Source organism: Neoarius graeffei, chromosome 1, assembly GCF_027579695.1.
Source record: "Neoarius graeffei isolate fNeoGra1 chromosome 1, fNeoGra1.pri, whole genome shotgun sequence".
NCBI classification, from domain to species: Eukaryota; Metazoa; Chordata; class Actinopteri; order Siluriformes; family Ariidae; genus Neoarius; species Neoarius graeffei.
The window spans coordinates 129,495,762-129,521,485 of record NC_083569.1 but is presented as its reverse complement, the minus strand read 5'-3'; the positions used below and the strand labels follow the sequence as shown (position 1 = coordinate 129,521,485).

Here is a 25,724-nt window from a genome sequence, read left to right as displayed (position 1 = left end):
ATTTTTGATTTAAATGAGAAGCGTTATGTTTGGAGAACGGAAAACACTGCATTCCAGCATAAGAAGCTTATCCCATCTGTGAAACATGGTGGTGGTATCATGGTTTGGGCCTGTTTTGCTGCATCTGGGCCAGGATGGCTTGCCATCATTGATGGAACAATGAATTCTAAATTATACCAGCGAATTCTAAAGGAAAATGTCAGGACATCTGTCCATGAACTGAATCTCAAGAGAAGGTGGTTCATGCAGCAAGACAACGACCCTAAGCACACAAGTCGTTCTACCAAAGAATGGTTAAAGAAGAATAAAGTGAATGTTTTGGAATGGCCAAGTCAAAGTCCTGACCTTAATCCAATGGAAATGTTGTGGAAGGACCTGAAGCCAGCAGTTCATATGAGGAAACCCACCAACATCCCAGAGTTGAAGCTGTTCTGTACGGAGGAACGGGCTAAAATTCCTCCAAGCCAGTGTGCAGGACTGATCAACAGTTACCAGAAACGTTTAGTTGCAGTTATTGCTGCACAAGGGGGTCACACCAGATACTGAAAGCAAAGGGTCACATACTTTTGCCACTCACAGATATGTAATATTGGATCATTTTCCTCAATAAATAAATGACCAAGTATAATATTTTTGTCTCATTTGTATAACTGGGTTCTCTTTATCTACTTTTAGGACTTGTGTGAAAATCTGATGACGTTTTAGGTCATATTTATGCAGAAATTTCTAAAGGGTTCACAAACTTTCAAGCACCACTGTACATATATACACACACATTCATTCTTATATGCTGCTTGTAAGTCCCTCTCTGAAATGTCTATGTAATGTGTCTATGTTGTTCCAGTACCACAATATTTCCAGACATTTCACTGATTTTTTTTTTCATTTTCAATGTTTTATTTTTACATAGGTACAAGTATCACTGCATTACACATATGAGTTTACTGATAATTTATCTCTTACAAACACTGTTGCATCATCAGATAATTAGCTGATTTTCATTATTTGGCCACTAATTTCAATGCTTTTAATATCATATAAAAATCCAATAACCATACCATGACAAACCATCCAATAAAACAAAAAGGAAACATTTTCCATTGCAAGTTTTCACATATGTGAGGCATTAAACCCTACTCTAAAGATACTCAACTTTCTAAATTGCTAAGTTGTGGACCTTCTGAGTTGGACCCCCCTATGAAATATGGTAAATTTGTTAATTTTCTAGCTGGGGCCAACTTTGGCCACCTGAATATCAGCCATATGCTATCCTAGAGCTATATTAACATAGCTCTGGCCTGAAAAGTTTACTGAGACTTTGGTCACCAAGTGGCATGTCTAAGACTTGCTTAGTTTTCTAGAAAACAGCTCTTTAAAACTAGAAAAGCACTCGGAGAGCACAGACCTCCACCAAGAATCCTTTAAAAAAATCCGGGATCCAGAAGGTGATCCAGATCACCACCAAAATTTAATGGATTGTTACTTGTGCCCAGTCACACCTCTGGAAAAAATTTCAGAGCAATCCGTTCATAACTTTTTCCGTAATGTTGCTAACAGACAAACTAACAAACAAACCAACGCTACCGAAAACATAAGCTCCTTGGCGGAGGTAACTAGTTTAAAAAAAAAAAAAAACTTGTGAATTCGCGAGTGTTTTTTTTTTTTATTTCTGACCTTAATAGTTGGAAGGTGGTGACAATAAAGAAAGTTAAAACTATATATTTCTGAAGCGTACGTACTATAGGGCTAGAGGAAAAAAAAATAGTTCACCTGAATAGTCTATAAGTGAGCATACAGAGTCCTCCAAATGGCTCCAGAAATATGTTTGATTTCTTAAAATTGACCCCCTGACCCCAAACCAGTAGTTTATCTCTGCTAATAGTAACATTTCAGCTTTAAAACCTGGCAGTTGGGCTCAGGATACATGTCCCCTTCATCCAAAAAAGTTTAAAGAAAATTACAATTTGAGTGTGAAAGTTAAAAAATTTTGGTTCATTTGATATGGAATGACCTTTTGGAGTATTAAATGATATACTTGTTGCATGCATATACAATATATTTAAACATATACTGTGAGTATGGTCCAAAACAACAAACACCTGATTGAAAGAAAAATGTTAAAATTTTGATCACTCATTCCCCAGAGGTGGGCGAAAAAAAACACTTCAATGGAGGAAAATGTCCACCTTACCATCTTTAGGCATGATGGTGTACTCGACACCCGAGTTCAGCAGAGAACTTACGTTACTGAGATGACTATAAAATTATTCAATAATTGAAATTAAAACCTCATTTGTAAATCTTAATTTTTAACATCATCCTACACCAAAACTCACTTCATCTTTAAACAGAAACATTCTTGCATAATTAAATGGTGAATTAACACAAGGTTACTACAATATGAAAAATTAACATTATTCATATCAACACACAATAAAAAATACAATAGCTTATATAATTAAAAAGTAACAAGAGTACAATATTCCAGGGCATTCACATGAAGCAGAAGCTCAAAAACCTTAGTCAGTGCCCATCATGTCTCTGCTGATCAGTTAATCCTAGGGCAGACATCCTCGGGATCAGTGCCACTGAGTTCAAACATGGTGACGAATATGGTCAAGTTGATCAGACCTGGAGCTTCACTCATGAAGCTCTCCAGGTATTCATCTAAGGAATTCTTTCCAAGATAAGAGAGCATATCATGAAGCTCCTCATCATCAATGAAGCCATCACAGGTTGATCATGTTGAATACCTCTTTAAACTCTTGGATCTGGGACTGGTTGAACATGGCAAAGACGTTGGAAGTCACCCTCTGCAGGCACTTCTTTATTCACTTCCCCTTGGCAGCAGACATTTTGGCTGAAGAGATTTAACCTCTGTGTTGAGTGGCAGCAAGTTCAGGGTGAGCCTCGATCTCACGCCAAGAACCTCCCTGAGTTCTTATTTGTTTTTCTCTTCTTTTTTTAAATTAAAGAACAACAATGAAGTAAAAGTGAAGAATAATTAAAAGAAACCTTAATAGTAATCATAATACAACCTTATAAAACAGAAATCAACACTAGTTGATTTATAATGAATCTGTATACTGAAATAAAAATTTTAATAAAGGGAAATAAGAGTAACCATAAAAAGACAAAACTGTAAATGAGTTTCAAAAAAAGCACTAAATAAAAGCCTGATATAATGTGTATCACCATAAAAAAAAATGGCTGAGTTCTTGCACCCCCATGCAACATCACGTACAAACTAAAATAAAAAAGGAATGTATTACCTACATAGTCATATAATGCATATTATCTGATATAAACATTTTAAAAGCCACTTCTTCAAGCATAATAAATCACCACTGAATACAATGCAGCTGGTTGCAGAGAGAAGGGAACAGAGCAAGCATCCACAAGAAGGGGTGTGAGCGAGCGAGCGAGCAAGAGAGAGACCCAGCATTCAGAATGCGAGTAAGACAAAAACCATCCTGAACTCTAGCAATGCCAGAATTTATATCCAGACTAACACCAAGGAATGCATACCAAACACTCCCACTGGAATCCCCACAACACTGTCCAAAAAGGAACAAAGAAAAATTAAATATTCAAAACAAATTTTAATGAGAAACAAAAGCAAGCCTGTATAAACAAAAAACAAATACTCCTCAAAAAAAAAAAAAAACTGAGCTCTGCCAACATTCAACTCATAACAAAAATACCGCAGCAAAAAACAAAGGAGAAAAAAAAATCTCTGAAACTCCCCAGAAAATCCCAAAACCAAGCTAAAGGAACATTGAGCTCCGTATCCGGCCACTCACACACAGCATCGACCCAGCAACGCCATGCATTTCTACATCCAGCTAAAAAAAAAAATCCCAAGACAGAATGACTCAGACGCAGCTGATTCTCTTAGCTCACTAAACATCACTATTACCCCTTTTCCACCAAATCAGTTCCAGGGCTGGTTCGGGGCCAGTGCTGGTGCTGGTTCACAACTCGTTCAACTTGCGAGCCAGCTGAGAACCAGTTTGCTTTTCCATACCTCGCGGTGCTAAGGGAAGACACGTCATTACGTCGTTGTATACGTCAGTTACGTCACTGTATACGTCATTACGTCGCTGTATACATCAGTTACGTCGCTACGTTTGCATAAACCTTGGCGCGAATATCGAAGCAAAAACAACACGGAAGCAGCAGCAGCAACAATAATAATAATAATAATGGATGACTTCGCGTTTGTACAGCTGCTGCTTCTGGTCACTTAAAAATGGCGATCTTTCGCGGTCTTGTTATTGTTGTTGGTCTTAACAACTCCGCCCCCCCGCTGACGTAAGCGGTTCTTTCCTCTGGCCCAGCAGAGAGTTGGTGCTAGCCTGGAACCAGTTTTTCTGGCCCCAGAGCCAGTTCTTTGTCAGTGGAAACAGAAAACCCGGTTCCAAACTAAGCACTGGCCCCGAACCAGCCCTGGAACTGCTTTGGTGGAAAAGGGGCACATTATTGCTCACACCATCAATGGCCTTAATCACTCAATCTAGCATGAACCATAAAAACACAATGTCACACCCAGGCATGTTTAGCATCTTAGCATGACCTATAAATTCTTCACATAATCAATCACACCCAAGCTTTACCAGTTTGCATTACCATTAACTCTTCACTTAAGAGGTTAAATGAAGGGAATCCCTTTAACGCATAAAACTCTTTACATAATCTCATTAACTCTTAAACTCTTTATATATTCTCTGAAACTCTAACTCAAACTCCACTTAATCAACTTTCAATCCTTGAAACACTAAATTCTTAACAAGACTCAGATACATAGCTGACCTTCATTACCAGCCTAAAAACACAGTCATCTCATATCCTTTGACAGCCACATCAACACGCGTCATCACACCAGACAAAGAAACTGGCCAAATGGATAAGGGTTTCGTCAGAGGCAGGGATTCAAACGTAAAAATGGGGCTAAAAATGCCACCACTTTATATTTAACTTGGATGCTAGCACCAATGACTGAAGCCAGTCTCCACAGTCCAGCGCTTCTCTGGAGATGTTGGTTGTTACACATTGGGCGCTAGAAAAAATGTTGGGGAAATTCTTTTGTGAGGCGTTGTCTGCCAAAAGATATGAAGAAAAATCTCAGACCAATCTCTTTTATACTATTTTACTGAACTTCTCCCATAAATCTAGGCAAACCAAAGCACTTCTCAAAACACAACAGAGTACTCTCAGCTCAGGACAAACAGAAAAAGAACACTGAGTGCACATGCATCTGGGAAGATCTTCAAATTAATGCCCGTGTGCGCGAGCATGGTCCTACAGAACCATCACGTTCGTGTGCATGTGTGTGTGTGAGAAAGACCAGCATTCTACATCTCATGTTAATAACATCATATTCTATATCCCATATTCAATTAATTACACAAATGAAAACGTGATTTTAATGAGTCTTCTTCCATCCTTTGTCAATAGGTAGAAGCGCTTAAGTACCATTAGCATTAGGTGTGACCCTGACTATTTGATCTAAGCAGCATGACGAGCCCAATTTGTCAAAAATTTAGTTATGAAAGAAGTATCATTCCATTCCGGGTATATGGTGGTGCTGAATGTCTGACTTTATACAGAATTGCATGGTTTCTCTAATTAAACCATGATATATAGCAGTGTTTCCCACAGACCAGGTAGCAATTTGTGGTGCTCCACTGTGCCGATGAGGGAATCATGCGCGGTGGTGTCGTGGTGGTCGGTGGAGTCGGTCATTGGGGTGTATGCAAAGTGTTTACAGCGGGCGGTGTTCAAACACAGTATTTTTCTTCAGAGTCACCTGCTGAGACTATTTTAAAGCTACAAGAAGCATTTGAGATTATTCAGTTCAATCTAAATTCTTTTAAGTTCTTTAAGAGAAGACAGCTAAAACAATTTTTCCCAGAACCCTGCCTGGTTTCATTCCTCGACCCAACTTTACATTACAGGGCAGGCCATTAGTTTGCTGGGCTTGATGTTGGTGGAAAACCTGTCTTTTAAATTTATGAAAATTACTCACCAAAATTGAAGTTAACGTTGTTTTTTGCCTTTTTGGTGGCAATCTTTCAATCATTCTTTAGTTGACATTCAAGGAATAAATTGCAAAAAACAAGCTGGAGGTTTTTATTTTAAATATTGAACTCAACACTTACCTCAACCAATACTAAAATGAAATAAATAGTATAATGTAATAACAAAATAATAATAAAATAAAATATCATAATTAGATGTAAGAAACCACTTAAGGTAACACCAAGGCAACTAACAATAATGAAAAAGCATTACCCTAATTGGTGCAAAGCCTGCATGCCCTATCAGAACATTTAATTCTGCGTGGCTTCCTGAAAAAAAATCCAGTGCCCTATCGTAAGGGAAGTCATTGGGTTCGGTACCATTTATGGAGATTCGTAAGTAGGCTGCCAGGTGTTCCCCTTGGAGCCTATTCCTGAGGTCTGTTTTAATCTATGGATAAAAAAGTACATTTTCTTCATCATCAAAGCACTAAAATTTCCATTACATCAAAAAAATATACAAAGGAATACTGAATTTCTATGTGCTTACCCTATTCATAGCTGAGAAATCCTGCTTGCAATTCACTGCCAGTGTGTGTGCGTATCAGTGACGTAGTGATGGTTTATCTACTTCACCAATAAAGTTAATAAAGATGTTTCTTAAAATATTCAGATTTTATGCTTCAGATAGCATCAACTAGGCATCCCCGCGAGTATAACAACATTTTATTTAGGCTAGTGGGAAATCCTTATTTATTGTGAATGTCAAGCCATTATTAATAACTTGCATGAATGCTGAAGCGGGATAAACGGGATAATGCAATAAAGCCGGTTCCTCGTGTCAAGCTGCTACTGTATGCATCGAAACTGGTTTGTAGCCTGACTCAGGGATGTCCGTTTCCTGTAAGCCAAGAAGGCTATGATAAAGCTCATCACAAGCACGACGTAAGCTACCTTTTAAAATAAGGGGTCGGAAGGCGAATTGGGAAGGCTGCATTATTTTTAATTAGCCTAACAGGCCTACTTGCAGTCCGGGTATATGCGCAACGGCAGGCCTGTGGACACGCCTCTCCGTCTCTCTCTCTCTCTGTGTGTGTGTGGGTACGCGTGCGCATGAACGAGAAGAAAGAGCACTATGAATGAACGGAACGATACGCAACGGAATTTTTTTTTTCAAAATCGCGAGTCTGATTGTGTGGCGCTGCGCCACACAATGGTCTATGTATGCAAAACCCTGTATAGCCTATTTTTGGATATCAATCCACCTCTTAATAACAGGGTTAATAAAAATGTGAAAATAACTCATACACTGTGGCAGGACCATGGGAGCATCATCTTGGCTGGGCTTAATCTTTTTAGCTACCGAATAGCTCGTAATGTTTGGGATGCATGGCAGGCATTGAGGTGCTGAGCGGAGAGTCCAGAGTCTGGTTAGCAGAAGAAGGCTAACCCTCCTGGTCATACTCTATGCAAGCATCTGGTCTGTGGAAAATAAAATGCACTACCTCCTTAGTAAGATGACTACACAGAGGTATATTCAGAACTGGTCTTTACTGCGTTTCTGTGAAATGTGGCTCGGACAGATGACCCCGAAGGAGTCCATAACACCAGCAGGCTAAACGGAGTTCAGAGCTGATTGCAATGCTACAAGCACAGCAAAACCTGTGGGGGAAGAACAGCGATTTTCGTCATAAAGCTTGGTGTACTGACACGAGCGTAATATGCCAGTCCTGGTCAGAGTATGTGGAATATTCATTCATTCATTCATTCATTCATTCATTATCTCTAGCCGCTTTATCCTTCTACAGGGTCGCAGGCAAGCTGGAGCCTATCCCAGCTGACTACGGGCGAAAGGCGGGGTACACCCTGGACAAGTTGCCAGGTCATCACAGGGCTGACACATAGACACAGACAACCATTCACACTCACATTCACACCTACGGTCAATTTAGAGTCACCAGTTAACCTAACCTGCATGTCTTTGGACTGTGGGGGAAACCGGAGCACCCGGAGGAAACCCACGCGGACACGGGGAGAACATGCAAACTCCACACAGAAAGGCCCTCGCCGGCCCCGGGGCTCGAACCCAGGACCTTCTTGCTGTGAGGCGACAGCGCTAACCACTACACCACCGTGCCGCCCTATGTGGAATATATTACATTAAACTGCAGATGTTTCAGCTCTTTTGTCTGGAGTGGAAAAATGGAAGCCATTGATGCAAATGAGAATATGGATCAATGAGAAAAAAAAAATTATTTGACCATCAATCCTCCCATCCCCAATTTAAATCTCAAGCCTAAATGCTAAAATTCATATGAACATTCTTGAGGTTTGTGTAATTGGCTATTGGCTGTGTGTTTGTGCTCTTGAATGAAAGTAGATAAATTAAGTTTTTCCCCACTGATGTTACTGAACACACCGATGGTGTTGGAGTTGACTTTTGCGATTGAAACTCCTCCCACACTCACAGCAATGATATGGTTTCTCTCCAGTGTGAATGCGCTGGTGTTGTTGAAGATTGCCCCTCTGAGTGAAACTCTTTCCACATTGCGAACATATATAGGGCTTCTCTCCGGTGTGAATGCGCTGGTGTTGTTGAAGAGTGCTTTGCTGAGTAAAACTCTTTCCACACTGCGAGCAGTGATACGGCTTCTCTCCTGTGTGAATCCAATGATGTTGCTGTAGATGACTTTGGTGAGTAAAACGCTTTCCACATTGAGAGCAGTGATACGGCTTCTCGCCTGTATGAATCCGCTGGTGTTGCTGTAGACGACTTTGTTGAGTAAAACTCTTTCCACACTGCGAGCAGTGATAAGGCTTCTCTCCTGTGTGAATCCACTGGTGTCGCTGTAGATGATTTTGTTGAGAAAAACTCTTTCCACACTGCGAGCAGTGATACGGCTTCTCTCCAGTGTGAATGCGCTGGTGTCGCTGTAGAGTACTTTGGTGAGCGAATCTCCTTCCACACTGTGTGCAGTAATGTGGCTTCTCTCCAGTGTGAATGCGCTGGTGTTGGTGTAGAGTACTTTGTCGAGTGAAACTCTTTTCACACTGTGCACAGTGATACGGCTTCTCCACGGTGCGAACGCACTGGTGTTGGCGTAGAGTACTTTGTCGAGTAAACCTCTTTCCACACTGCGTGCAGCGATACGGTTTCTCTCCAGTGTGAATGCGTTGGTGTTGTTGAAGATTGCCCCTCTGAGTGAAACTCTTCCCACATTGCGTGCAGTGATATGGCTTCTCTCCTGTGTGAATGCGTTGGTGTATTTGGAGACTACTCTGTTGAGTAAAACTCTTTCCACACTGTGAGCATTGATACGGTTTCTCTCCTGTAGGGACGCAGTGGTGTTTTCGGAGATGATCTGTTTGCGTAAAACTCTTCCCACAGTTTGAGTTGAGGTCGATTATTTTAGGCATTTCTCTGTTAGTTGTATTTTTGGAGATAATACCAGAAGTCTTTTCCTCACTACTAGGGCTTCTTCCAGACATCAGCTTGTAACAGGGTGCTGTTCATATCTAGACCAGAAATTCTGAAAGAAATAAAATAAAATGAGAAACTATTTGAAATGCAACATTTATTACTGAATACAACATGTGGTCATGAAAGTCCAGTTTAAAAAAAAAAAAAATCACAGAACTTGGAAATCAGTTTCCAGAACTGGAAAAGTTATGGAAAACTAATGGTACTTTTGAAAATGATGCCATTTTTTAAAATTGTTTGCAGCATAACCCAATCTCTCTCAGGCATTAAATGTCCTCTTGCACAGTAACTCATCATTTCTCACGTGTCCCCATCTCCTCTGGGAATTTTCACTCAGCTTTTGTCCAGTTTTCCACTGCATTAGAACATGCCAGGCAAATCCATATTTAATAGGCCATATTTAATGCCACTTTGCACCTGTCTTTGTCCCGTTATTTTTGTTTATTGTACTTAGATAGCTCTATGTTTAGATAGCTAGATGTCAACTTAGACAGCTATAGCTTGAGTTATTTATTTACCTTGTTTTGTAACCTTTATTATATCAGAAGCCCTGGATGAACAGAGAAATTTGCCTCCTGCTCAAAGCAAGAGACAGAGCCTTCAGGTTTGCTCAGCCAGGGTCAACCTGAGAAGCAGAATCTCCCAGGCTAAATATAACTACAACCAGAGAGTTGAGGAGCACTTCAATTCCTTTGATCCCCAGCACATATTGCAAGGATTATGGACTATCACCAACATCAAACTGCCCAGCACTCTGCCACCAACCAGCTTAGCCTCCCTCCCCAATGAGCAAAATTACTTCTACACTTGGTTTGATCGAGTAGATAAGGAGGTCATCATCAAGGCAGAACCACCATCTGATGAACAGCCTCTCACTTTCTCCACCTCAGAAGTTTGCTCTACTCTAAGTAGGATAAATGTATGGAAGGCAACTGGTCCTGATGGAATACCTGGACATGTACTTAGAGCTTGTGCAGAGCAGTTGGCTGGGGTCTTTATGGACATTTTTAACTTGTCCCTGCCCCAGGCAGCTGTCCCCACCACAGTTAAGACTGCCTCCAATGTGTCAGTGCCAAAGCAATCCACTGCCACAGCCCTCAATGACTTCCATCCTGTCTCACTCACCCCCATCATTGCCAAGTGCTTCGAGATACTGGTTCTGTCACACCTGCAATCTTGTTTACATGCCACAATTGGCCCACATCAGTTTGCTTACTACTGCAACAGATCAACACAGGATGCCATCTCCATGGCACTCCGTTCTGCTCCGACCCACCTGGACTACCACAACTCGTACGTCAGAATATCGTTCTTTGATCTCAATGGAGCATTTAACACTGTGACCCCATCCAAGCTGATCTCCAAGCTTACCCAGCTTGGTATGAGCACTTCCCTTTGCAACTGGACTCTGGACTTTCTGATTAACAGACCCTAATAAAGACCACAAGTGGAGGCCATCCACATCGGATCTGCTTTAATATCAACAGATCCTCAATTAAGATACGTGAATCCTTTCATCATGGCACACCTTCAGCTTGTTCAATGTGCTGACTGCAGGATGTTTAGTCATTCTTTTTCCATCGCTAGTGATAGCTTTATTTGGGATAAGTGCAGATTAGTTAGCTCTCTGATGAAGAAGATTGCAGCTTTAGAAGTGTGTATCTAGACTTTAGAGAGGACTAGTGAGAATGAGAACAGCGTAGTTTCTGCAGGGAAAAGTCTGGATGCCCTAGGTGGAGTTAGTAATCCCCCAACTCCGGCATTAGAGCCCTCACAGCGGGGCGAATGGGTGATGCCTTGGCGGCATAAGCGTAGAGCCAAAGCTGCTGCTGAGGCTTGCCCACGGGAGCACCACTGCTCTCCGCTTCATGTGTCGAACAGGTTTGCTCTCCTTAATGATGCACCTGCTGAGAAACCTGAAAGAGCTCTGCTTATAGGGGACTCTATCATACGGCACATGAAATTAGCTCAGCCTTTAGGGGCACCAGCAGCTTTAATCAGGTGTATACCGGGAGCCAGGGCGCCGGACATAGCAGGTAATCTTAGGGTCCTAGGCAAGCACAGGTTCTCAAAAGACAGTTATCCATGTAGGAGCTAATGATATATGCCTTCATCAGTCTGAGGTTACTAAGAGTAACTTTGTAGAGGTGTTTAAATTAGTGACGGCGATGTCCAATGCTGTAGTATGCTCTGGCCCCATCCCAATGCGGCGTGGCGATATAGCTTACAGCAGGTTATGGTCGCTGAACTGCTGGTTGTCCAGGTGGTGCTCTGAAAACAGTGTGGGCTTTATAGATAATTGGACTAATTTTGAGGGCACTGCTGGCCTGTTAGGGCGGGATGGTATCCATCCCACTCGGGAAGGTGCTGCTCTCATTTCTTGCAGCATAGGTCATAGTCTCAGAACAGGCCTAGTTAATTTCTGACAATCCAGAGCCAAGGCCAGGGAGCAGACAAACAGGCTAAACCGACTGTCTGCTAGCTGCACAGAGTCGTCACTCAGGGTCCACTACATCGAGACTGTGTCTGTTCCCCAAGCTCAACAAAAAAGTAGAAATACTCAGAGAATTTGTTCCAGTAACCTAATCAATATAAAATTAGATCACACTAACTGTACAGCCGCTCCCAGCACCTTTGATCTAAAGGTGGGGCTATTAAATATTAGATCTCTTATATCTAAAGCGCTAATGGTTAATGAACTCATTACTGATCAGGAGTTTAATGTACTGTGTTTAACTGAAACATGGATTAAGCCAAATGAATATATAGCATTAAATGAAGCGAGTCCTCCTGGATACAGTTATATACACCAGCCTCGTCTAACTGGCAGAGGAGGAGGCGTTGCGGTTATTTATAATGATTATCTAGGTGTAACACACAAACCTGGTTATAAATTTAATACATTTGAAGTTCTTCATACTCATATAATGTATGTAGCCTCGAAAAATAAGTCTACCCAGTTAATCCCGTTACTTATTATTTACAGGCCCCCGGGGCCATATTCTGAGTTTCTTTCTGAATTTGCAGATTTTATCTCAGATCTGGTTATTTCCTTAGACAAAGCTTTAGTTGTCGGAGATTTTAATATTCACTTCGATAACCCAGAAGACCCTTTGAAAACAGCGTGTGTCCATTTTAGATTCAGTAGGGATTAATCAGAATGTCACAGGACCGACCCATAATTGTGGCCACACCCTTGATTTAATACTAACATTTGGGTTAAACGTAGAAAATATAGTCACACTTCCACAGTCTGAAGTTCTCAGATCATTATCTCATCTCATTCAAAATATGTCTGAGTAATAATATGTGCACCTCACCACACTACTGCATTAAATGTATACATTCACGTCAGCTACTGCACAGAGCTTTATAAATGATCTCCCAGAGTTATCAACTTTGATTGGGTCACTGTCAGCTCCTGCAGAACTTGATCAGGCAACTGAATGCTTAGAGTCAACTTTCCGCCATACTTTAGATAATGTACCTCCTCGTAAAAGGAAAATGGTCAGAGACAAAAAATTAGCACCCTGGTATAATGATGACACTCGCACTTTAAAACAGACCACTCTAAAATTGGAACGTAAATGGCATCAAACTAAATTGGTAGTGTTCAAATTAGCGTGGAAGGAGAGCTTCCTGAAGTATAGAAAAGCTCTTAGTGCTGCGAGATCAACATATCTCTCCTCCCTAATAGAAGATAACAAAAATAATCCTAGATTCCTATTTAATACTGTAGCAAAATTAACCAGGAATAAGTCCACTATCAACACATGCACACCTGCAGTATGGAGTAGCAACGACTTCATGAATTTTTTTAATGACAAAATTATATCCGACAAAAAAATTCAAACTACTAATTTAAGGTCAGACAATGTAAGGGACCCTGTAGTTAACAATATAACTGTATCAGATCAGCAATTAGAATGTTTTACTCCCCTTAGAGAAACTGAATTACTTTCATTAATCTCAGCATCAAAAGCCTCAACTTGTGTACTAGATCCCTTACCTACACATCTATTCAAACAGATAATACCTGAAGTAATTGAACCACTTCTAAAAAATTCTAAAAATAATACATTCTTCTCTTACGATTAGCTATATAGACCCCTTTCACTGATGTCACCCAAAACCGGAAGTAAACAGACCCTGCACCATTTTGGAAGACCAACAAACTCGTGATTAGGGGGAAATAACGGCAGCAGTATGTGAACCCACGAGAATAAAGTGGAGTGGCAAACGACTTAAATCTGAGCTGTTTTATTTTTGATTTATTGGCCCAACAGTAGACTTGAAAGAAACCTGTGTGAGACTTGGCAAAAAACTGTGGATATAATGGATAAGTCTGTGCATGATCTGCGGACACTTTGAGGTAAGCAAACGCAAGAAATTCAGATTTAAAACATGCTAAATTGGCCCAAGTTGATAACTGTATGAGGAGCAAGCCTCCCAGACTTCTACAATTTAATAATAATAATAATAATTTAGGATGGTTTGGGGCTTGCTCGCTGCTGCCAGGTTGGTTGTTGAGTAACCTGACTGTTTTTTTTTTTCTTGCGTGTGGTATCATTGTTGACGCGAGGTTGTTTTTTGAACATGCCAATGCGGACATGATTTCCCCTGATGAGTTATGACTTCAGACGCGATGCGTGTGTGGAGGTGTGGAGTCCACGTGATATGTGCGTAAGATAGGCTTCTCATGTGTTTGGAGATCCGCGCTCTGAGACAAGCGCAAGCACACACACCCCCAAGGGAAAAAAGGGACCCCCCGAAAATATCGGCATTAGTTCGAACACTGAGTGTAGGCACTGGGTGTAAACAACAAATAGTTTACAATGTCTGGGTAGCAAACAGATGGCAGAATTGGTGTCCGGTCCTCCTTATGTTTCCATTCTCCCTTGCCCCGAGTCTTATCATATGGGTCAAACCCATCAATCACAGCCAGTTTCTCCACATACCGTGCCCTTTCTGCAACTGGTAATGTACTCACATAACCAGAATTATCATCCATCGTGTCACTTTACTCTCGCTCGTACTTTGTTTTATATTGTGAGTGCATGTACTTGGTCTTCCAATATGGCGCCTAACAAAATCTCGTGGCGCGGTGACGTCATGTGAAAGGGGTCTATACCCAAATCCTTTAAACTAGCAGTTATCAAACCCCTGATTAAAAAACCTGACCTTGATCCCTGTCAGCTGTCCAATTATCGGCCAATATCCAACCTCCCCTTTATCTCCAAAGTGCTTGAAAAAGCTGTGGCACAGCAGTTATGCTCATATTTACATAGGAATAACATCCATGAAATGTATCAGTCAGGATTTAGACCTCATCATAGCACAGAGACAACTCTGGTAAAAGTAGTAAACGACCTACTGTTGGCATCTGATCAGGGCTGTGTCTCGCTGATTGTGTTGCTTGACCTTAGTGCAGCATTTGATACCATTGATCATTCCATTCTTCTGGATAGACTGGAAAATGTTGTGGGAGTTAAGGGAACAGCCCTCTCCTGGCTCAGCTCTTATTTAACCGATCGCTATCAGTATGTTGATATAAATGGTGACGTTTCTAGACGTACTGAGGTAAAGTTTGATATTCCACAAGGTTCTGTCTTGGGTCCACTGCTTTTTTCTCTATATATGTTACCTCTGGGTGATATTATTCGTAAACATTGTATTAGTTTCCACTGTTATGCTGATGGCACACAGTTGTATGTTTCTGCAAAACCTGATGAGAGACACCAGCTTAATAGAATTGAGGAATGTGTAAAGGACATTAGACACTGGATTCTTATTAACTTCCTTCTGCTTAACTCTGACAAGACTGAAGTACTTGTACTCAGACCACATGCAGCTAGAAGTAAGTTTTCTGATTCCACAGTAACTCTGGATGGCCTTTCTGTTTCTTCACGTGCAGTAGTAAAAGACCTCGGAGTGATTATTGACCCCAGTCTTTCATTCGAAACTCACATTGATAACGTTACCCGGATAGCTTTCTTTCATCTCAGAAACATTGCTAAGATTAAATTTCTTATGTTACTACATGACACAGAAAAACTAGTTCATGCTTTCATTACCTCCAGGTTAGATTATTGTAATGCCTTACTGTCTGGATGTTCCAATAAGTGCATAAACAAGCTCCAGCTAGTTCAAAATGCAGCAGCAAGAGTCCTTACTAGAACTAGAAAATATGACCACATCACCCCTGTCTTATCCACACTGCATTGGCTCCCAATCAAATTTCGTACTGATTATAAAGTACTACTTTAAAGCGCTGAATGGTCTCGCACCACAGTACCTGAGCAAACTTCTGCTCCTCTATGACATGCAATATGCTATATGCATACTGTTCCTATTTATTCAGGTGACATTGGGCATACCTAACCTGTGTTTTCTCTCTCTTCCCCGCATCGCTCCTGTGGAGGGCGGCCCCATGTGGACAGTTGGGGGTCGCGCCTGGAGGACGATCTGGACTCTTGCAGTGGTGCTTTGTGGCTGGGGACTGCAGTTGACTTGCTGAATTTGGGACTACGGTTGCCGTAAACGGTTTTGCGCTCGGGTTTCCGTCGGTGGGGGGTTTATAGCATCAACGAAGCTGACTTTGTTAGGACTGTTAATGTTACAGCCATGTTGTCTGTTGTTGCCCAGATGGGGATGAGTTTCCTTTTGAGTCTGGTTCCTCTCGAGGTTTCTTCCTCATGTCGTCTGAGGGAGTTTTTCCTTGCCACCGTCGCAACAGGCGTGCTCATTGGGGACAGATTAGGGATAAAATTAGCTCATATTTTAAATTTATGGTTCACGACAACCGTAGTCCCAAAGTCAGCAAGTTAACTGCAGTCCTAAAGTCAGCTGCAGTCCTAAAGTCAGCAAGTCAACTGCAGTCCTAAAGTCGCTTTGCGACAATGCTTTTAACCTTGTTAAAAGTGCTATACAAATAAACTTGACACGATCGTAAGCCTTCTCCAGGTCCACAAAACACATGTAGACTGGTTGGGCAAACTCCCATGCACCCTCCAGTACCCTTGCAAGGGTAAAGAGCTGGTCCAGTGTTCCACAACCAGGACAAAAACCGCATTGTTCCTCCTGAATCCGAGGCTCAACTATCGACCGGAGTCTCCTCTCCAGCACCCTAGCATAGGCTTTTCCAGGGAGGCTGAGAAGTGTAATCCCCCTATAATTGGAACACACTGTCCCATCCTCCTTTTTAAAAAGTGGGACGACCACCCCAGTCTACCAATCCAGAGGCACTGTCCCCGACCTCCACGCAATGTTGAAGAGGCATGTCAGCCAAGACAGCCCAACAACATCCAGTGCCTTCAGGAACTCAGGACAAATCTCATCCACCCCCGGAGCCCAGCCACTGAGAAGCTTTTTAACTGCCTTGGCAACCTCGGCCCCTGTGATGGGCAAGTCCTCCCAAGCACCCTCAGACAACATGAAAGTGGGATTGAGGAGATCCTCAAACTATTCCTTCCACCGTCGAACGATGTCCCCAGTTGAGGTCAACAGCATTCCATCCTCACTGTAAACAGTAGGGACAGAGCACTGCTTCCCCTTCCTAAGGTGCTGGACAGTTTGCCAGAATCTCTTCGAGGCCAACCAAAAGTCACTTTCCATGGCCTCACTGAACTCCTCCCACAACCAAGTTTTTGCTTCAGTGACCGCCAGAGCCGCATTCCGCTTGGCGTGTCGGTATAAGTCAGCTGCCTCTGGAGACCCACAGGCTAACCAAGCCCAATAGGACTCCTTCTTCAGCTTGACAGCTCCCCTCACTGCAAGTGTCCACCACCGAGTTCGGGGATTACCGCCACGACAGGCACCAACAACCTTGCAGACACAGCTCTGCATGGCTGCCTCAGCAATGGAGGTGCGGAACATGGTCCACTTGGACTCAATGTCCCCATTCTCCCCTGGTATGCAGTTGAAGCTCTGCCAGATGTGGCAGTTGAAAATCCGACAGACAGGAGCCTCCACCAGATGTTCCCAGCATACAATCACTACACGTTTGGGCCTGCAAGGTCGGTCCAGCCTCCTCCCCTGCCATCTGATCCAGCTCGCCACCATCAGCTGACAGCTCTGCTTCTCTCGAGTATTCAAGACATATGGTCATAGATCAGATGAAATGACTACAAAGTCAATCATCGATCTATGGCCTAGGATGTCCTCGTGCTACGTGCACTTATGAACACCCTTATGCTCAGACATGGTGTTTGTTATGGCCAAACCGTGCATGGCACAGAAGTCCAACAACTGAACACCATTCGGGTTCAGATTGGGCAGGCCGTTCCTCCCATCACACCCCTCTAGGTCTCACGGTCATTGCCCATGTGTGCACTGAAGTCCCCCAGTAAAACAATGGAGTCCCCTCATGGTGCACTGTCTAGCACCCCACTCAAAGACTCAAAGAAGGCTGGGTACTCTGAACTACCATTTGGGGCATAAGCGCAAATGACAGTCAGAGACCATTCCCTGACCCGAAGGCACAGGGAAACAACCCTCTCATTCACTGGGGAGAACTCTGATGTTAGCATGCCGAATCTGGCCAGGCAATTACTCTATATATCCCAAAAATAAGTAGGTCTAACTCTTCTATCCATGTACCAGGCATAGGAAAACAACAAACTTTGTTGATGGTGTAGTGGCTGCTGCTTTATGTCCCGGGGTGCTCTCATGCCTGTGTTACCTTCTGCCTCTCCCCTTTTAGTTATGCTGTCATAGTTAGTTTTGCGGGCGGCACGGTGGTGTAGTGGTTAGCGCTGTCGCCTCACAGCAAGAAGGTCCTGGGTTCGAGCCCCGGGGCCGGCGAGGGCCTTTCTGTGTGGAGTTTGCATGTTCTCCCCGTGTCCATGTGGGTTTCCTCCGGGTGCTCCGGTTTCCCCCACAGTCCAAAGACATGCAGGTTAGGTTAACTGGTGACTCTAAATTGACCGTGAGTGTGAATGGTTGTCTGTGTCTATGTGTCAGCCCTGTGATGACCTGGCGACTTGTCCAGGGTGTACCCTGCCTTTCGCCCGTAGTCAGCTGGGATAGGCTCCAGCTTGCCTGCGACCCTGTAGAAGGATAAAGCGGCTACAGATAATGAGATGAGATGAGTTAGTTTTGCCAGAGTCCCTGCTTGTACTCAGCACAAAATGTATACTGTTCCGACTTATTAGGTGACATTGGGCATACCTAACAACCTGTGTTTACTCTCTCTTCAAGCAAAGTACAATGAAATACAGAAAAATAAGACTCCAACGGCTAACCCCAGGCTAGACAGTACACAGTCTGGTTTGGACCAATATGCGGTTACACAGTGGGCAGGGAAGCAGGGAAGAGGTGCAGCCTGAAGAGATGAGTATTCAGTCTGCGCTTGAAGGTGGTTAGGGAGTCGGCAGTTCTGACCTCAATGAGAAGGTCATTCCACCAACAGGGAGCCCAAACAGACAGCAGTCTTGAGTGGGCTGGGCATGTGTGGAGAGGAGGAGGGGCCAGGCGACCAGTAGTAGCAGAGCATAGGGATCTGGCTGGTGTGTAGGGGTGGATCAGACTCTGGAGGTATGCTGGACTTAAGCCTCTGAGAGCCTGGAAAGCTAGCAACAATGTCTTAAATCTGATACGAGCTGCAATAGGTAGCCAGTGCAAGTCAGCAAGCAGAAGGGTGACATGGGAAGAACAAGGGAGGTTGTAGACCAGGCAGGCTACAGCGTTCTGGATGAGCTGCAACAGTCTGATGGCAGATGCTGGAAGACCAGCAAGGAAAGAGTTGCAATAGTCCAAGAAGGAGAGGATCAGCACTTGGAACAGGAGCTGAGTAGAGTGGGGTAAAGAAGGGGCGGATCCTTCGGATATTCTAGAGGAGATATCTGCTGCAGTGACCTGGATGTGTAATGTTCGCTGAGGAGGAGAGTCTGTCGTTGAACGCCACCCTTAGGTTTTTGGCACTGGTTGAAAGTGACCAGGAGATGTACCCCAGGGAGATGACGATGTCCAGGGATGGAGAGGATGAAGTGGGAATGTAAATCACCTCTGTCTTGCCTGTATTGAGCTTCAGGTGATGGTTGTCCATCCAGCTCTGGATGTCACACAGGCAAGCAGAGATGCAAGCAGAGATCTGTGTGTCAGAAGGAGGAAAAGGGAGAAAGAATTGGGTGTCATCAGCATAGCAGTGGTAGAACAGACCATGACCAGAGATAATCAGGGTGAGAAACTGGGTGTAGAGGGAGAAGAGAAGCAGACCAAGAATTGAACCTTGAGGGACACCAGTCAGTGGTAAGTAGACGTGGCGCTGATATGGTACCAGACCAGGTAACCTGGAAAGAGTGACCAGAGAAGTAGGACTTGAACCAGTCTAGCACTGTCCTGCAGATCCCCAGAGCTGATGGGGATGACAGGAAGAATGGGTGATCAACAATGTCAAATGCAGCAGAAAGGTCCAGGAGAATCAGAACAGAGGATAGAGGAGAGGGAGGTGGCACTTTCTGCATGAAGTGCCTCACTGATGGAGAGAAGCACAGTCTTGGTTGAGTGTCTGTTTCGGAAGCCAAACTGGTGAGGATCCAGGAGGTTGTTCCAAGAGAGAAAAGAGGAGAGTTGGTTAGCCACTGTTCTTCTGTTCATATTCTATCTAAAACCTAAAGTTGTTATGGTTTTGCACAGAAAACCATAACATCCATTGTGAAACTGCCATCTGCTGTAAAATCCGGGTTCTCTATTTGTATGCAAATCTTTCAATCTGGATTTGGTGGTCTCCCTGGTTCTTACTTCTGATGAAGCTGCAGTATTTTTACATACAGAAAGACTGACAACAATTCTTATTAGAGTCAGCAGTCAGCTGATGATGTGCTCTGTGAGGATTCAAAGGACAGACATCATTTGTTTGATCTGATTTGTGGATACAGGTGAGCATTTCCAAGATCAGTGTTCCATTAACAGATGGGGATTCTGATCTACATTCCTGACATGCCTCAGGCTTCCCCTGATTGAGCAGGAACATACAGAGTGGCAATGAGTATTCAAAGGAGGACACTTCAGACCTTGGTGGACTCAGGTTGTAATCAGACCACATTTCATCAAAGCCTGATTCAATCAGGCCTTTCACAATTACATAATTTGGGTTACACCCTGTATTTCTGAATTTGGGCTTTTTCCGTTGTGATACAGGGTAATTTGGGCTTTTCTGCATGTGCAAAGTGTTGTTTTCCCAGTGCTCTGTGTTTAAACCTGCTGCTGCTTTTTTTTTAGCTACGAAGTTATGAATAAATAAATGTATGAATGTTATTTTTACCTTTATTGCAAAATGTCTACAGCATTAATCCCTCTTGATGTACATGACAAAAATAATTAGAATACAGTTAGTTAGTATTTAAAAGATGTGCTGGGGCCTGAGGAGAGCCTGGAGGAAAGGAGTCTGTTAATGAAAAAGCAAGTTCTGCACTGTTGCCATCAAAGAGGCAAACCTGTAGCAGACCTGCGACACAAAAGGTTTTTCAGTCACATCACAAGAATTGGCAGTGCAATTCAGTTTGTAGTCGGGTAAAAGATGTTAGTTTAAATGAAAGGCCAGTGTCTCAGACTATCATCAACAAGAGGACCAAGCTCCAAGTCACTGATTCCACCCACACTTACACAACTGTGTGTATTTAAGATGCAAGCTGTATCTTAAAAATACACACAGTTGTGTCCTGAATAGCTCTCCTTTTTTCAGTCTTTTACCCGATTTAAATCATATGACACTAGGTATCAGAAAGATATTGCAGCTGAGGTCAGATAATGTGGGATATAGGGCTATTTTTAGGTTTTTAAATGATACAGGAATTATTTGGAGAATTTAGCACAATAGGGTAGTAAACATTCTGGTTCACACTCCAGTCCCCTAAAAGCTGTTTGCCAACCGCCATAAAACAGAAAAATGCAGCTGTCGCCTATACAATCACAGATACGTAAAATAAAAGACCTGAACTTAACTAAATGTGTGTGTGTGTGTGTGTGTGTGTGTGTGTGTGTGTGTGTGCTGTTGTATGATTACTGTAACTGTGTATGGTCAGAAAAGACGATAGATAAGTGTAACCATTGCACAATAACGCTACAAACACCTGCAAAGTTATTTACAACTGATGATTTTGATCGGCAATCGGTTACTAATGAAAACCCTGCGGTGAATTACAAGAAAACGTAAAATCTCCCAAACTACTATCAGACTCCACCTCCATGCCAACAGATTTGGAAGGTTTGCCAGAAAAAAAGCCTTTTCTGTCAGTTAACCACAAATGTAAGAGCCTGACGTTTGTGAAACGCTAGTACAATTTTGACTGGAACCGTGTTCTATGGTCTGATGGAACAAAAATGGAGCTTTTTGGCAATAAGCAATGGCAATGGGTTTGGTGTAAAAAGAAGGATGGCTAGAATGAAAAGAACCCAATCCCTACTGTACAATATGGTGGAAGTTCTGTAATGTTTTGGGGCTGTTTTTCCTCCAAAGGTCCTGGAAACCTTGTGAGGGTGCATGGCATCATGGACTCCATGAAACACCAGGACATTCAAAATCAAAATCTGGCTGCCTCTACCAGAAAACTAAAACTGGGTCATCACTGGATCTTCCAGCAGGACAATGATCTAAGCATCTGTCCAAATCAAAACAAAAATAGTTTGCTGAGCACAGAGTCAAGATTCTGCCATGGCCAGCTTAGTCCCCTGAGCTGAACCCCAGTGAAACTCTGTGAGCTGAGCTGAAGAGGAGAAGCACAAAAGAGGGTTGAGGACCCTGGATGATCTGGAGACACTGTGTAAAGAGGAACGGTTTCAGATGCCCTGCTCTGTATCTCCAACCTTATAAAATGTTAGAGGAGAGACTCAGTGCTGTTTTACTCCCAAAGGGGGTTGTACAAAGTATTAAATGCACGGGTGCCAATAACAGTGGTACATATTTTAACTGAAAATAATTATTTCTTGATGAGGGATTTGTTATTCTCTGAATAAAGTTATTTCAGGTAAAGGTTGGATTTTTCTCATTTTTTTCAGTGTGAGATGAATCAACTTCACTAAAAGCTGGATACTACAGTTGTGTAATTGGGCTATTTACTGTATTTTTATTATTTACTATTTACTGTTTGAGTTCAAACGCATTAAGAAGGCAAGAAACTCGTCCACTAATTACCTTTTGAAGAGCCACAGCTGTTAACTGAAAAGCATTCCACCTCATGAAGCTGGTTAAGATAATGCCAGTAGTGTGCAAAGCGTCATCAAGGTAAACGCCGGATACTTTGAAGAATCTAAAATATGAAACATTTTGTTTATCACATAATTCCATATGTTACTATTTCATAGTTTTGATATCTTCAGTATTGTTCTACAATGTAGAAAACAGTCACAATATAGAAAAACCTACGATACAAACTTTTGAATGGTAATGTATGTATATAATATGTAAACACAAGTGTTTTACTGGTAAATATGCCACTCATATTTTTCAGATGAGCTACAGCCAGGACATCGAGAATGGCAACCGTGACATATTTCTCAATATCTCACTCGTGACGATATCGATGAACTGTTTTGATCAATTTTGGTACATTTTGTTTGTGAATGTGTCTATATAATAAAAAGAAAATCACACACTGGGCTTGAAGATATGAAGTTTATCTTCTCGTGTTAAAAAAATTTGCATTTTTCATACTAAATACATCGCGGAGCTGAGTGACATATTTCCTGATATTTCACTCCGATGACATCACCTGACTAGACGCAGGTTGTCGAAATAGCGAATCGGTTGAAAATTAAAATTCTTTTGATTAACTTGTGTATATTTTTGTGGATGTAGGTGGCACGAAGATATGAAGCTTATCTTCTTGTGTTGAAAAACATCACTCATTCACTTCACTCACTTGTGAATATGTTCACCACTCGAAGATAAACTTCATATCTTCGTGCAAAAGTGTAATATGGTATACAGTATATATTATATACAGATATACACTTTATTACACACAGTATACCATAATACTACTAACAAACAAAATATATATTATGAACTATACATTTTTAAAAAGTTCACTTGTCATGAAATATCATCAAACAGGCCTATACCTGATAAACATGATGCATGTTGTATCCTGCAGAAATGCCTACATTTATCAGATCACTGCTAATTCTGCAAAACTCACTGCTGCAGCATCCTCTGTAGCTACTGCAACCTTCATATTCTACCCACTGCCACACTTTACACTGCTACATCACTTTACACTGCTACATCACTTTACACTGCTGCATCACTTTACACTGCTGCATCACTTTACACTGCTACATCACTTTACACTGCTGCATCACTTTACACTGCTGCATCACTTTACACTGCTGCATCACTTTACACTGCTGCATCACTTTACACTGCTGCATCACTTTACACTGCTGCATCACTTTACACTGCTGCATCACTTTACACTGCTGCATCACTTTGCACTGCTACATCACTTTACACTGCTGCATCACTTTACACTGCTGCATCACTTTACACTGCTGCATCACTTTACACTGCTGCATCACTTTACACTGCTGCATCACTTTACACTGCCGCATCACTTTACACTGCCACATCACTTTACACTGCCACATCACTTTACACTGCCACATCACTTTACACTGCTACATCACTTTACACTGCTACATCACTTTACACTGCTACATCACTTTACACTGCTACATCACTTTACACTGCTACATCACTTTACACTGCTACATCACTTTGCACTGCTACATCACTTTACACTGCTGCATCACTTTACACTGCCGCATCACTTTACACTGCCGCATCACTTTACACTGCCGCATCACTTTACACTGCCACATCACTTTACACTGCTACATCACTTTACACTGCTACATCACTTTACACTGCTACATCACTTTACACTGCTACATCACTTTGCACTGCTACATCACTTTACACTGCTACATCACTTTACACTGCCACATCACTTTACTAGCTCATGGTAAACACTGGATGTTATTACACACTGTTACATCTCTCACAGTAGTGAGTATTTATTTTGTTGTAAAGTTGCACTGCTTTAATGTTAATTATGTGTGCAGAAGCAGCAGGAAGAAGCTCATTGTACTTTATACACAGGACAATAAAAACTTTCAATCCTTGAAAGGTGATATTTCTGTCAGTTCGCTCCCTTACTCGACACAAGCTGCAGTGTGTGGTGCAAATTATTCTAAATTAATTTAATTACTTCTACAGGAAAAAAAAACCCACAAGCTTATCTCACCATGTGTGTATAAGACCTTCCGAAAGGTTTTCACGGAGAAGCAGCTCGCTTTCTTCTTCTCCTTTCACTTCAGACCGGTTGGCAACAACCTTCTGCTTCTGCAACCTTCTGCATTACCGCCCCCTGCTGGTAGGAGTATGTGTTCTTCCTCTTTTTCAGAAGTTATTTATATAAATATTTTTATAGAGTATTTTATGGAGCACCGTCTCCATACTTGAGTATTTTTTCTATTTCTGACCAATGAATGAAATTTTATCAGGACATTTTCAGCCCTACTTGTATGGAAGCCAAGAACAGCCATGCTTGCAATCATTTTTAATTACTCCAATTCTAAGGTCCCTTCACTGGCTTCCAGTAAGCTACAGAATTGACTTTAAAGCATTGCTGCTGGTGTACAAATCTCTAAATGGTACAGGGCCCAATTACCTCTCTGATATGTTGCAGCGGCCTAACCCAATCAGATCTACCAGATCGCAACAGCAAAATTTACTGGTAAAACCTGCTGTTAAAACAAAGTGTGGTGAAGCAGCTTTTAGCTACTATGCAGTGCAGCTATGGAACCAACTGCCAGAGGACATCAAAATGCTCCTGCTGTTGGCAGCTTCAAATCTAGACTAAAGACCAAGCTGTTCTCAGATGCTTTCTGCTAACTGATAAATATCATCATCTTTACATGTTTTAAACTTTACTTAACTTTTATTCTATTTTATTCTGCTGTTTTTTACTGAACTTTTACTTCATTTTATTATTGTATTTCTACTATTGTTTAATTCTTATTATTTTTTCTCTCTTCTTCCCCCTTTATTTTATGTAATTTTATTTTCTATTGTTTACTGTTTTGCTTTTACCTCTGTAAAGCACATTGAACTGCCACTGTGTATGAAATGCCCTATAGAAATAAACTTGCCTTGCCTTAATACTATTTTCTCAAGATCACAATTTAATTTTTCCCTTGATCTCGAGATAGGCGGTGTAGTG

At 42.0% G+C, this 25,724-nt stretch overlaps 1 protein-coding gene across 1 annotated transcript in view; it reads right to left on the bottom strand.

Moving 5' to 3' along the window:
* The window catches only part of LOC132886267 (zinc finger protein 850-like), a 102,170-nt gene extending 77,349 nt beyond the window's left edge, over positions 1–24,821 (bottom strand). Inside the window, exons 1-3 of the mRNA XM_060920827.1 lie at positions 24,747–24,821; positions 22,634–22,748; positions 8,431–9,550 (exon numbers count right to left, since the gene is read on the bottom strand). Of these exons, the coding sequence (XP_060776810.1) occupies positions 8,431–9,509 (1,079 nt within the window). The 5' untranslated portion in view covers positions 9,510–9,550; positions 22,634–22,748; positions 24,747–24,821. The remainder of the gene's footprint in view (positions 1–8,430; positions 9,551–22,633; positions 22,749–24,746) is intronic.
* Positions 24,822–25,724: the final 903 nt, after the last annotated feature.